The sequence below is a fragment of the Aythya marila genome (genome assembly GCF_965140915.1).
Source record: "Aythya marila genome assembly, chromosome: 1".
Lineage (NCBI taxonomy): Eukaryota > Metazoa > Chordata > Aves > Anseriformes > Anatidae > Aythya > Aythya marila.
This window is the reverse complement of record NC_139042.1, coordinates 48,928,132-48,942,853: the sequence shown is the minus strand read 5'-3', so window position 1 is coordinate 48,942,853 and position 14,722 is coordinate 48,928,132. Positions and strand designations below refer to the sequence as shown.

The 14,722-nt window shown below is 36.4% G+C and overlaps 1 protein-coding gene across 1 annotated transcript; it reads left to right on the top strand.

Annotated features, from left to right (window-relative positions):
- The first annotated feature begins 11,111 nt into the window (after nucleotides 1-11,111).
- Nucleotides 11,112-14,457, top strand: SLITRK6 (SLIT and NTRK like family member 6). The gene has a single exon (XM_082751743.1). The coding sequence runs from the start codon at nucleotides 11,129-11,131 to the stop codon at nucleotides 13,649-13,651; it is 2,523 nt and encodes an 840-aa protein (XP_082607869.1). The 5' UTR covers nucleotides 11,112-11,128; the 3' UTR covers nucleotides 13,652-14,457.
- The last annotated feature ends 265 nt before the right edge of the window (nucleotides 14,458-14,722 follow it).

Genomic DNA, 14,722 nt, shown 5'->3' with positions numbered 1-14,722 from the left:
TTTTCAGAAAGAAAAAAAAATCAAATTCAAAACAGAGTTTAAATATGAATTGATTAGACTTGTGTTGGACCTATGAATTTTACTGAATATACATATGATCCTCAATTGAATTCTATGGCTAGTTGCAATCTGGTGACATTCCAAACTTGATTGTTTACTGCAGTATTTATTTACTTTTTTTTTTTTTTTTTTTTACAAGTTGTCTGATACGATGTATGTTGGCTGTATTTCTGTGGAAAAGAAGTATCAGGTAACGTACAATTAGTTTATGCACAGACATGCATTATCATGAATAATCTTTGGCACAGTCAGCACACAGATACTAATTTGTGTCTAATAGGATACTAATGTCAAATATCAATGCATTATTCATAGCCAAAAGAAAAACAAACTGTTTTACACAATAGTTTCAATATTTCTTGTTTTCTTATTGAGACATAGAAACAGATTAAAAAGAACAATTTTTTACCACTGGAAAAAAAAAAAAAAAGTATAAACATAAGTAAATTGTCATACCCTTTGTTTTGCTTGTTGATTACTGCATGTTTAGTGATTATTTTTTCTTTGTTTTCCTTTTCCTGTAAAGGGCTTGTAACATAGTACTATACATGCACTTTTGTAACTTTATGAACTGCTGACAGCTGAATTTCAAGTTAGCACTTCATCTGAACTGTTAGTATCTTAGACTGTAATTTGAAAAAGGACATCATGGTACATCACAGACTTGTACAGCATGTGTGTTCATGCTTCACCGTCTATCTTAGGAACAGAACACCACAAAGATTTTCTTCTATTATGGTGTGGTACAGAGAACAAAAAAGTTCTGTTATTTACTTTGAGAACTTTACACAATTTGGTTACCTATGTAAAAGTAAAGAGAATGTACATAGCACAGATAAACTTAAAAGTATGTTCTAATTTAATCTTTTTATTCAAATGTTGGTTAACAGATACTGAATGGATGTCCAGAGAAACTAGAAAAGAAGTAAATGCACAAAGAAACCAAAAGAAATTCCTCTTGACTTCACACTGTGTTTTTCTCTTCTACCTGACAAACAGGTGCTTTGCACCACTTGGCTGTTAACAGTTTCACTGGCTATGTGCTAGTAGAGAGGATGACTTCATTCTAAAACTACAGTAAAATTACTGTAAGGTTAATGGACAATAATGCTACTGGGATTGCAAAAGTTGCTATAAAAGGGAGCATAGGTAGAATATTAAAGAGGTTTTCAGGCTGATAGCATGTTACATAAAGATCAGATCACTTACCAGATGTCTGGTAGAAATACAGTACAGCAGAGAGGAAACAGACTAGGACATTCCTGTGTAAGACAACTTCCTGACACATTTGGTGAGTTAGCCAGCTAGAGAAGTGAGCCCTGCTGGACCTTTTGCTTACAGAGAAGAGCTTGTGGATGATATGAAGGTTGGAGGCTATCTTGGGCGTAGCAATCACAAAATAATAGAGTTTTCAATTATTGGAAAAGTAAGGAAGGGGTTAGCAGGCATGCCACCTTGGACTTACAGAGGGCAGACTTCATTTTGTTTAGGTGCCTGTCTGGCAGAGACCCTTGGAAGGTAGTTCTGAACGGCAAAGAACTCTGGAAGGGCTGGACACTCTTCCAGCAGGAAATTTTAAAGGCATAGGATCAGGACATTCTCACATGCCAAAAGATGAGCCAGCAGGGAAGATGATTGGCCTGGCTGAACAGAGATCTGTTTCTAGTGTTCAGAAAAAAAAAAAAAAAAAAAAAAAAAAAAAAAAAAAAAGATAGAGAGAAGAGTTTATGATCTTTGCAAGAGTGAGCAGGTCACTCAGGAAGACTACAAAGATGTCATGAGGCTATGCACAAGAAAATTAGAAGGGTCAAAGCCCAACTGGAGCTTAATCTGGCTACTGCCATTAAAGACAATACAAAATGAATTTATAAATACATTAGCAAAAAAAAAAGAGGACTAAGGAGAATCTCCATCCTTCATAGGATGTGGGGAGAAAAATAGTGATGACGGATGAGGAAAAGGTTGAGGTATTTACTGCCTTCTTTGCCACAGTCTTTAGAAGTAGAACCTGTTGTTCTCTGAGTACTGAGCCACCTGAGCTGGTAGATAAGTGTTGGGGAGCAGAATGAAGCCCCCATAATCCACAAGGAAATGTTTAGTGACCTGCTGTTCCACTTAGATGCACACTAGAATATTGGCCCAGATGGGATCCACACAGTGGTTCTGAAGGAGCTGGCAGAAGTGCTCACCCAGCCACTTTCCATCATTTACCAGCATTTGACTATCAGAGAAGGTCCCACTTGACTGATGGTTAGCAAATGTGATGCCAATCTACAAGAAAGGACAGAAGGAGGATACAGGAAACTACAGGCCTGTTATTCTAATCTTGGAGCCAGGGAAGGTCATGCAGCAGATCATCAGATGACATACAGGACAACCAGGAGATCAGGCCCAGTCAGCATGGGTTTACAAAAGACAGGTCCTGCTTGATGAACCTCATCTCTTTCTGTGACAAGGTGACATGCTTAGTGGATGAGGGAAAGGTTGTGGATATATTCTACTTAGGCTTCAGTGAAGCTTTTGACGCTGCTTCCCACAGCATTCTCGTGGCTTGGATGGGTGTATGCTTCATCAGGTAAAAACTGTCTGGGTGACTGGATTCAAAGAGCTGTGGTGAACAGAGGTAAATCCAGCTGTCAGCTGGTCACAAGTGGTGTCCCCCAGGGCTCAGCATTGGCGTCAGTTCTCATAAATATCTGGACAAGGGGATGTCAATGGTCTGGAAAAGGGGATAAAGTGCACCCTTAATAAGTTTGGAGAAAACACCAAGTAGGGCACAAATGTTGATATACACCAGGTCAGGGAGGCTCTACAGAAGGATCTGGATGGACTAGACTGATGGGACAAGGCTAGCTGTATGAGGTTCAACAAGGTTAAGTGCCAGATTCGCCTGGTTGTCCTGTATGTCATGTGATGGTACTCATGATCAGCTGCACTTGGGGCACGACAGCCCCATGCAATGGGGTTGCATACAGGGTACAAGAAGAGTGGCTGGAAAGCTATGCAGAAAAAAAAAGAATTTGGGGGTAGGTCCATTTTGGTCAACAGCCACCTGAATATAAAATAGCAGTGTGCTCAGGTGACTGAGAACACTAATGGCATCCTGGCTTTTATCAGAAATAGGGTGACCAGCAGGACTAGGGAGTGATTGTCCCCCCATACTCTGCTCTGGTGGGGCCACAGCTTGAATACTATGTTCAGTTTTGGGTCCCTCACTGCAAGAAAGACTTTGAGGTGCTAGAATGTGTTCAAAGAAATGCAATGAAGCTTGTGAAGGGTCTAGAGGATAAGTCTTATTAGGAGCAGTTGAGGGAACTGGCTTTATTTAGCCTACAGATAAGGAGTCTCAGAGGAGACTGTTTTGGATGTTGTACTGATATGGGGTCAGTCTCTTGTCCTAAGTACCAAACAATAGGACAAAAGGAAATGGCCTCAAGTTGTGCCAGTGGAGGTTTAGGTCGGACATTAGGAAAAGTTTCTTCACTGAAAGGGTTGCAAAGTAGTGGAATAGGCTACTCAGGGATTTATTTATTTATTTATTTATTTATTTATGTTTTATTATTATTTCTTTAAATACCCCCAGTACCCCTGGAGGTATTTAAAAGACATGTAGATGTGGTGCTTAGGGACATGATTTAGTAGTAGATTTGACATGAGGAGAGGAGAGGAGGAGGAGAGGAGAGGAGAGGAGAGGAGAGGAGAGGAGAGGAGAGGAGAGGAGAGGAGAGGAGAGGAGAGGAGAGGAGAGGAGAGGAGAGGAGAGGAGAGGAGAGGAGAGGAGAGGAGAGGAGAGGAGAGGAGAGGAGAGGAGAGGAGAGGAGAGGAGAGGAGAGGAGAGGAGAGGAGAGGAGAGGAGAGGAGAGGAGAGGAGAGGAGAGGAGAGGAGAGGAGAGGAGAGGAGAGGGCAAATGGAGGGAAAAGGAGAGGGCAAATGGAGGGCGAGGGCGAGGGCGAGGGAGAGGGAGAGGAATTAACCTGTTCCAAAATGCCGACTCATATCAAGGAACATTTCCCAGTTCAACACCAAAAGTTATAAACAAGACAGATTCTCTCAGAACAAGTTAGAAGATTTTAACTTCGATACTAAATTTTTCCTACACTGTACAGAACCATGTGTTCTCTGTGAATGGAAGAGAACTACAGAAGAGATTGAAAATCTATTGCACAGAAACTGAAGAAGGAAATAATGTATATTAAATAAATTTTTATACCTCTAGAATAAGCTAAATAATGCAATTATTAAAAAGGAATACTGAAGAAGAAATAGCTTGGCATCATCTGTTTCAAAAATAAAGGCTATTTACAATCACTGCATCATATTTCCTGAAATGGCTAAGAAGACACTATTTCATACAGTCATGTTGCTGAGGATATTAAGATAAAATGGATTGTGTTTGTTCACTCCAGCAAGAAATGTAAAGGAACATACAACTTTTTAGCTTCTAAAATATATATATATATATATATATAAATAATAATATTAATTTCAATGTTCCTTTTATTTAAAATACTTTGGAGAACAGGATTCATGCATGATGATGATTATCAATGTATCATGAAAATCCACCTTTTCAAGCATAATCTATAGATTTTAAGCCTAGTTTCTGTATTTGAAATTAATATCCCTTATATGGCAAACATTCTCCAAAGCAGTTTAGAGGTGGTATTTGTAAGTTATGACTGAAAGAACATGAGAAAGCTTTCTGTTACTTCTCACAGACTTCCCATTAGTCTTCAGAATTTTCCTGAATGGAAGGAATGAATTGTTAAAACCTTCATCATCAAAAGAAAACAAAGTATTCCAAAAGAACCTTCCCAGGCTTTTTCTGGTCATACCAAAATTTAGAATTTATGTAATTCATTCTTAGTTGTTTCCTCTGTAATATATACAGTTATAGAAGCCTGCACAGCTTACCATAACACAGAATTTAATAAAGCATGTTACACAGGATTCAATCATCCTCTGGAAAGGGTTATATACAAGGCCATTCTTAACAACATTGTAACTTCAATCTATATGAAAGAAATTCATCTTATATATAAGAAATAAAACTCAATACCTGAGGGAGAGTTCTGTATAATATATGTATAGTTAGAGTGGTATAGTCTCCTCATTTCTATGTGGAGATGCTGTATTTAGTGAAGAAGAGGAACGATCTAAAAGATTTAGGCCTTTTTGGAAGAAGGGATGACAATTTTAGATTTTATTTATACAGCTTCACAAATTTTAAGATTGTCAAATCAATTGATAAAGGTGAATGTTTAAAGTGGAGAATGCAAAATCCATGTCAGTTCAACCCTGTCGTGTACATGGGCTTTCAGAATCATATTCCTTATAATAACCTACTTAATGATTCTTAAATTTTGGTAGAAAACACACCAGTGGCCATATTTTTATAAATCTGGTGAATATATTATAAGGAATGGCAAAAATTATCAATAATCATTCTCCGTTGTTTTTATTTATGTATTATTAAGAAATGGGGAGGTGTTAGTAGTTGATTTGTGGAAACACTTTTGTGATCAGGTTTTACATTTGTGGATATTAACTTAAAAGCAGAGCAAAATTATTTTCATTTCTGATATAAATATATATAGCGATAAAGATATCCCCCATCTCAAACATTCAGCTACAAATGAAGTGCAAGTACCTGTAAAATATTCAGTAAAAATTAGGAAGAATTTGACTTACAAATTATAAAATCAAAATGAATAAAGAATATCATGACAGACAGATGAGAATCTTTGAGCCTTAAAACACTTGCATTCAAGATATAATTGCAAGATTTATTAAAAGTAGCAACATGAAATAAATGACGTGTTGAGAAAAAAAAAAGAAATCAAATTCTTACCATTTCTTATGAATATTAATCTGTTGTTATTATTTTGCAAAATTAAAAATTTTATCTGTAGATAGTTAAGTACTAAAGAATTCATTCTAATAAGCCAATATATATATATATACATATACCAATATATGTGTATCTTGGACAAGATTTTTGGAACATTATGATACTACACTCTTTCAAAGGCCAATGAAACTTGGAAACCTCTCAGCACAAAAGGAGTTACTGGAGTCTGACTGGTATAGAGCCTCTAATAAACAATCAGTAAAGTAATCAAAGACATGACATGAAAAACAAAACAGAAAGTGTATGTTCTACAGGATAAGTATGTGCAAGGAACAGATCTGTTGGATCTGTTCTACAAGATAAGTATGCCAAGGAACAGATCTCACCAAACAACAGATTTGGTCTGTGTTTTTGTGGCAGTAGGACGAACAAGGAAGTAGTATTTGTAGCATATAAAATCAGCTGAAGCAGTGCAGGAAGGAGGATGAAAATGTTTCTTGGATGAATGAAACATTTTGCCATAGTCCTACTGCATCTAAATATATTAATACCTAACACAGAATACATGCCTTTAAGATTGTACCCCCCCCACACACACACCCCTGTCCCCCGACTGACTTTTATCAAATAAATGTTGCAGGCAAATAGAATAGAATCTCACTTGGATGGATACCAACACACTGTACTAATATCTGTAAAACAGACAATTAGAATCAAACCAGTTCTCTTCCTACAAAACACAAATGGCAGTTTTAAAAAGGACTGACTGTAATCACTGTGCAAACATTAGCACTAATATTCTATCTATCTATATAAATATATATTTTATTTTTTTTTTCAGAAATAAAGCATGTAAAACTGTAAATCTTCATCCCTATCCCAGTCAAGCTGGGTTGACTAGACTAAGCTGTACTGTCTCATTTATATTTTTGAATAACCTTTCATTGTATTGTGATAGACATATTTTCCAGAGGACAAAGTTTTCCTTGTTGTGTGTTTTGTGAAGTGTATTAAATCTGTATTTTTTTTCCATTTTTAAAGCAAGCATTTGCAGATATAAAATAAGTGCAAGATCTGTCTAAGAGAACAAAAGGCAAGAGCTGCAGCAGACGTTTACTGTTTAGCAAAATCATCCATTAATAGCAATCCACAAGATATTTAGCTGAATTTTACTTTCCGAGGTTCAGTTCGATAAGGGAAAAAAAAAAAAAAAAAAAAAAAAGGAGGTGAGGCGAGTTTCAGGAGAAGGAGGAGCTGATCTGTCTCAAGGTGGAGCTATATCTTGTGTTAAATGACACTGGCAGATTAAAGCTCTCTGATGGGGAAGGGCTTAAAGGCTGAGTCAAAAGCCAAGAAGTCTCTTTATTTACGCCTACCTCCCAGCCCCTGGCAATCTGACTAATAACAAACTGAGCTAACAAGAAAGACTAGAAACAGCAGAGAGAACATAGAAGCAGCTTGGATCTAAAAATCAGACAAACCAAGTGATCAAGTAAAGCCCTGCTGAACATCTTGTTTGTTTACTGCATCCAAATGCTTGCAAACAGTTAACTATATGCAGAAAAGTCAGCATAGCTGTGAAGTATGCTGTGAATTTTAATTGAGGAAAAAGGACAACTGATTACAGGATGGTTTAATGTGCACTCTGTCTGGACGATTTTTTCAATTGAAAGCTTTGTACTTTGTCTTCTGAACAAGGATTTTGACTTTATGGAGCTGTAACGTTACCAGAGCTTGCAGCAAAGAAACTCAGACCAAAGTGTGCATTTTTCACAAAGAAAAATTACATTGCATTCAAACAGCTGCTCCAACTGTGTATTACTGGGTATTTTGGGCAGTTTTACGGCTGTGCAGGTAAGATAAAATCTAGTTCATTAGTTTAGGGTGTAAGAAACTCATTTCTTATCAATTGAATTTATTTTTCTGCATGACTTAGTATAACTTTTATGCTGAACGATGGCTGTTTACCCTGTATTGCAAATGGTCTTCCAGGTGCAATCTGTTAACAGTGTATGTGGATAGTTGAGTGTGTATATTAAGAAAACACTGATCTGAAATCAGCTGAAGGTGGGAGGAATGTGTGTTTCTTTTTATTTTCTGAAGTGCATGAATGATCTTAAATCTGACTGTGGCTCTATTCAGAATTTAATAAACATTCCTGAAAGCTTTTAGAAATCACCAGTTCCAGGCTGGAGACTTTAAAATTCCTCAACTTGCATTTTTTATGCAGATGAATTAAAACAAGCAAATAATAAAACTTCAAGAAAGAAAGAAAAAGAAAAAAAAAAAAAGCTGTTATTGATTATTATTTGACAAACATTTGACTACTCCTGAAAGTATTCAACTTTCCCTTGTAGAAAGGACTGTGACATTTTTAGTCTTTTAGAAAGCACATTGAAAAAGCTCAATTACATTATGCAGCTAGTAATGACTTTCATGAAAGTAGATAAAACCAACAAACCTAAGTTACCATGTAGTTTGCTGAAAAATCTCACCACATGAAACAGAGAAAGGTCAGCCTTACTAAGTTTTTAAATTAAAATTTATTATATTGTGAATTCATTCAGTAAATATTGATCTAATGGTACTTGAAAATGGTTTTTATTTTACAGTTGTAGCCCACTGAGAGTTTCATTACATATTGCTGAGTGTTCAGACCAAAACAAAAGTTTTAAAGGGGAAAAAAAATCTTATTAATTTTTAGCATGTGTCTATTTATGTGTGTGAGAATTCTAGCAGTGTTGCCCACAGAAGTATGATGATGATTAAAACGGGAATGTTTTCCAATTGGTTACAAATGTTGCTACTTTCATCTTTGAGAGGAGGGCTCTCATTTTTATAAACAAATTTTTCAATATGTATTAGAATGCAACATGCTTTTCAGATTAATTTTTTTTTTTTTTTTCATTTACATTTCCTCTGGGGCTTTGTAAATACAGTTTGAATTCAATGCAGCTTGAAACTAGAATTCCAATGGGGGGGAAAAAAAAGTGTGCAAACAAGTACAAATAGTCATACAATAGGTTTAAAGATGGCATCTGTGTCAAAAGGCTACATTCTTTTTTAATGTGGTTCAGAAGAAAAGATATCGATGCATGTAAAGCATGAAAAAATATGTAGTATACTGTGATCCTAGCATTATCCTGCATACATTGAAGTAAAGTTTTGGCATGTTGTAGCCTGTCCCCAGTACTTTTTGGGGTGGGAGGTGGGGGGAAAAACTTAATAGAGATTATATATATTAAACATGGGCAGCTGTAGTTCAAGGACTATTGTATGAGACAAATATATATATCCATATTTGTTTTACTGAAACAGAAATAAAACACCATATATTTAAAGGCACTTTCTCATATTATGAATTGCAGTCACTGCTTTTAAACTCCTACATCTGCTTCCAGTTATCAGAAATTTCTAATGGAGGAAAAATACAGTTCACTCTGCAGTCATTTACCTTTTTTTTTTTTTTTTTTTTTTTTTGTGTGTGTGTTTGTTTGTGTTTGTTTTTTATGTGTGTGGTTTGTATGTGTAATGCTCATAAGAGAGCAATGAAGTCCTTGGATACTTAAATCTCTATATCTTCCTGTAACAGAAACCTTGAAGTGTTGCTAGTAACAAAGGTATTTGATTGTTTAAACTGTATTGCTGAGAAATGACAGAACATTTAGCCACACTATAAGAATATTCACACATATAATTGAATAGATTAACTAATCTTTCAGAAATTAAGACATCAAATGGTTAATTCTGTAATGATGTTTTTTTTCTGTAGTGACATTTTGTATTCCATGTTTTAATAGCTTACTTTGAAACATCATGTGACCTTTATTAGCTGGATTTTTTTAAGAAACAAGCTTAGTTCAGCCTAGAATGAATAAAGCACCCCAAAATTATTGTTGTAAATCTTCCAGTCCACTGTAAGATTTTTTTTTTCTTTTAGGAAATGTGGAAATATTTATTTTAATTAAAGATTATAAACAGAGATTTTGCTCCATCTCATAGATCAAGAAATATCTTTGTTCCTGCAAATCAGACAGAAACAGAATTTTCAAATGAGGTGTAGCATAATCTAATTTCAAACGATAACAAACGTTTGATTTCAGTGTGTAGATTTTGCTCTTGACTTCATAGTTGTACTGTAATGATGCATTTCTCTGGTATTGCAGAGTTTGAGATCAGTTAGACGGCTGACAAGTTAAGTTACATAATGTATTTGTGATACTGGTGATGATTTGTAAGTAGAAAGGCAAAGTTAATTATGCGTACATTTCAAAATATTTGTGTTAATAATTCTAATAGTTGGAAGGAGCTTAATAAATAGTCTTAAAAAAACTGTTTGCTCCTTGCCTACTTGTTTCTTCTGAAATGTACTGCATTGTAAACTCTCTTCTTCTTTTCTTTGCGTACACAATTATTTTGTGTGCACACCATACATTACTAAAGAGGCTTAAAATGTGTTGTGTTTCTGTCTTCACTAAATATACATGAACTAAACCATGCACATTAAAATTTAATTAGAGGAAAAGCAATATTTTACCTACTTACTTTTCAGTCTGGGGGGGTACAAGGATTGCAGAGGAAGGATCTTTTAATTTACATACATAATGCAGAACCAAAGGAGGGATTCCCTGTATCCTGCCTGAATGGGCTTTTGCTTACAAAACATTGTTGAACAAAAACAAATCTTTTATCTCTCTTTAACAGCTGGACAACATTAAGTTGAGCTTAGCAAGATACTGTTAAAATCTGCAATGCTATATGGTGACACAAAGAAATGATCCAAAATATATTAGCCTTGATATAAGTTGCTTGGGGCAGTAACTTACTATTTCTGTCTACTGTCAAAACATATGGCATATAAATGGTCTATGTATGATATATAAATAAATACAATGCATTCCTGATTATCTCTTACTTAGGTGTATCAGCATAAAAGTACTGAAGCACTCCTCCTTATTACTGTGTCTATTGATTCAGTATGTTAAATTAAATATATTTCTCTCTGCTTAGAAAATCATTTAAATGCTTTGCAGGATATAATAATGCTAGAAAAGGTGAGGCAGGTCAGTGGAAAGCACCCCTCAACCCCCCGCCCCCTGAAAGAAAGAAAGAAACACAAAACCACAAACTGTGAAATCATGACTCTTGCTTTTTTTTTCTCCCCCTTCCCCCCCCCCCCCCCCTTTTTTTTTTTTGTATAGAATCTGCTGGGCAAGATGAAGCTCTGGATTCTTACAGTATATTCAGTTCTGGTTGCATCTGACCCTTTCCAGTCAGAGTCTTCTTTTTCTTCAGTCAGAGGATCTTGTCAGAGTTTGTGTTCCTGCGAAGAAAAGGATGATACCGTGATTATAAACTGTGAAGAAAGAGGCATCAAGATGGTATCAGAAGTAAATGTCCCACCATCACGGCCTTTCCATCTTAATCTGTTAAACAATGGCCTGACTACGTTACATGTGAACGATTTTGCTGGCCTTGTTAATGCTATCTCTCTACATCTTGGATTTAATAACATTGCAGATATCGAGCCTGGGGCTTTCAGTGGTCTCAGCTTTCTTAAGCAACTTCATATCAATCACAATTCTTTAGAAATACTTAAAGAAGATACATTTAATGGATTGGAAAATTTGGAGTTTCTTCAAGCAGACAACAATTTCATCACAGTGATTGAAGCAAGTGCCTTTAGCAAGCTCAACAGGCTTAAAGTGCTTATTTTGAATGATAATGCCATTGAGAATCTTCCTCCGAACATATTTCGTTTTGTGCCATTGACCCATTTAGATCTTCGTGGAAACCAATTACAGACACTGCCGTATGTTGGCTTTCTAGAACACATTGGTAGAATACTAGACCTTCAGTTGGAAGACAATAAATGGGTCTGTAACTGTGATTTGCTTCAGCTGAAGATATGGCTCGAAAATATGCCTCCTCAGTCAATTATAGGTGACGTTGTTTGCAATAACCCTCCAGTTATCAAAGGCAGCATCTTAAGCCGATTGAAGAAAGAGTCACTTTGTCCTACTCATCCTGTCAATGAACTTGAAGATCCTTCAGGGTCATTACCGTTGGTTGTAACCACCTCTATGGGTGATAGTCACCTATCAACTAAGGTCATTCCTATCCTGAAAGCTCCTACTAAAGAATCAGGTTTAGTGCTTCATACTTCAAAGCCAACTACTCAATTCCCGGGAATCTATTGTCCCATTCCCTGTCACTGCACCAGCCATATGCTCTCAGGAGTTCTCATGCACTGCCAAGAGCGAAATATTGAAAGCTTGTCTGATTTAGGACCTCCTCCTACAAATCCTAAAAAGCTTATTCTAGCTGGAAACATTATTCAGACATTGCTGAAGTCAGATCTTGTGGACTATGCTAGCCTGGAAATGCTTCATCTGGGGAACAATCGTATTGAAATCCTCGAGGAAGGATCTTTTATGAATATGACTAGACTGCAGAAATTATATCTCAATGGCAATCATCTTACAAAGCTAAGTCAGAATCTCTTTCTTGGCCTTCAGCACCTTGAATACTTGTACCTTGAGTATAATGCCATCAAAGAAGTTTTGCCGGGGACATTTAATGTGATGCCAAAACTTAAGGTCCTCTATTTAAATAACAACCTTCTGCAGACTTTACCACCCCATATCTTTTCAGGGGTTCCACTTACAAGATTAAACCTAAAAACAAACCAGTTTGCTCATCTGCCTGTGAGCAATGTCTTGGATGAACTGGATATGCTGGTACAAATTGAACTTGAAGACAACCCATGGGATTGTACCTGTGATTCAGTTGGGCTGCAAAAATGGATACAAAAGCTGAGTAAGAACACAATGATGGGTGATATTTTTTGTAAATCTCCAGGACACCTAGAAAAAAAAGAACTGAAATCCCTGAACAGTGAAGTATTGTGTCCAGGTTTATTAAACAGCCCTGCCCTACCATCTCATGCCAGTTTTGTGGTTGTGACAACTTCCACTACTACTACCAACACTGCAGACACAATCCTGCGGTCCCTTACAGACGCTGTCCCACTTTCTGTTCTAATACTAGGACTTCTAATTGTGTTTATAACTATCGTATTTTGTGCAGCAGGCATAGTTGTTCTTGTTCTGCATCGGCGGCGAAGATGTAAAAAGAAGCAAGCAAATGAACAAATGAGGGATAGTAGCCCAGTTCACCTCCAGTACAGCATGTATGGGCATAAGAAAACACACCACACAACAGAGCGCCCAGCTGCAGCTCTCTATGAGCAACGTATGGTTACTCCCATGGTTCAGGTCTATCACAGCCCATCCTTCAGCCCCAAACACATGGAGCAACAAGAGGAAGGAAGTGAGAAAGTAGTTAATGATTCCAAACATCTCCGCAGAAGCCTCCTGGAAAGAGAGAATAGTTCACCTCTTACTGGTTCAAATGTCAAATATAAAGCTACAGATCAATCTGCTGAATTTCTGTCTTTTCAAGATGCCAGCTGCTTGTATAGAAACATTCTTGAAAAAGAGAGAGAACTGCAGCAACTAGGGATCACAGAGTACCTACGAAAAAATATTGTCCAGCTCCAGCCTGAAATGGAAGTTCATTATCCTGGAACACATGAGGAACTGAAGTTAATGGAGACACTAATGTACTCCAGGCCAAGAAAAGTTTTTCTAGAACAAACTAAAAATGAGTATTTTGAACTCAAAGCTAATTTACATGCTGAGCCTGACTACCTGGAAGTCTTGGAGCAGCAAACATGAAATGATGCATTGGGCTGGGCCAAATTTCTCTAATTCTATTTTAAGTTAGAACCGCTGTAAATAAGTGCCTTATAATAACAAGTCAACAGTCAGAACTTAAGCACAGCAGTAATCCTAGCAAAAAAGAATAAAAAAGAAACAACAAAAAAACAACAACAACAAACAAAAATAACTCAGGGATCACTGTGGGAAGCCATGGGGTTGTGTGCAGATAATATCTTACCCCCAGTTAAACATGAACTGTATGACTGAACTGTGGGAGGAAGATTGCTTATTGCAATACTCCTCAACGTGTTTTAAAGGTTGAGGAGTATTCTCTCTCATTCTTCTTTCTGTACCTAACCTATGGAAAAATATTTGTTTCTTGTACTCCTTTTCTGTCAAATTAATTACATTCCTTAAAACAAACAAACAAAAACACCTGTGTTTGTAGTCACAAGGTTAGAGCGTATTGGTTAGGTATTAGCAATATGCACTGCATATATGGCCATTGTCTACAACAACACCTAACATACCCTTGTAATAAATATGAAAGGATTTGAAAAGTTGTCATACTAAATGTCAGTTAAAAACAAAATGAAATATTTTTGCATATGCACCCATACATCCAGAGCCTTCAAATACTTGATATTTACATGGAACTTCATCAAATATGTTCTTTATCAGCATGAGGAAGGAAAATATCTATGCTTACCCAACATCTTACAACAAGAAGAAAAAAAAAAAAAAGCAAGCCTTTGCATACTTTCCCTATCTGATAGCTTTACTTAAGTTTGGACAATCTTTTCTTAAGCTGCTGCTATAAAATATTGTGCATCACTGGTGTTTCAACTCATAATCATGGGCAATTTGAAAAGCTACTGAGAATCAGCTGTAAATATATTGCTGTGTTTAATAAGTTTGATTTTTTATATGTCTATCAATATATATAAATAACTTCTGTACTGGCTTTAAATATACGTGGAGGGAATAAGTTTGCTGTGGCTAGGAGATTCCAGGTGCAAAAGCAGGTCCTGACTGACACTACCCAAAAGCAACTCCACCCCTCCCTACAACAAAACAGTTTTGTGC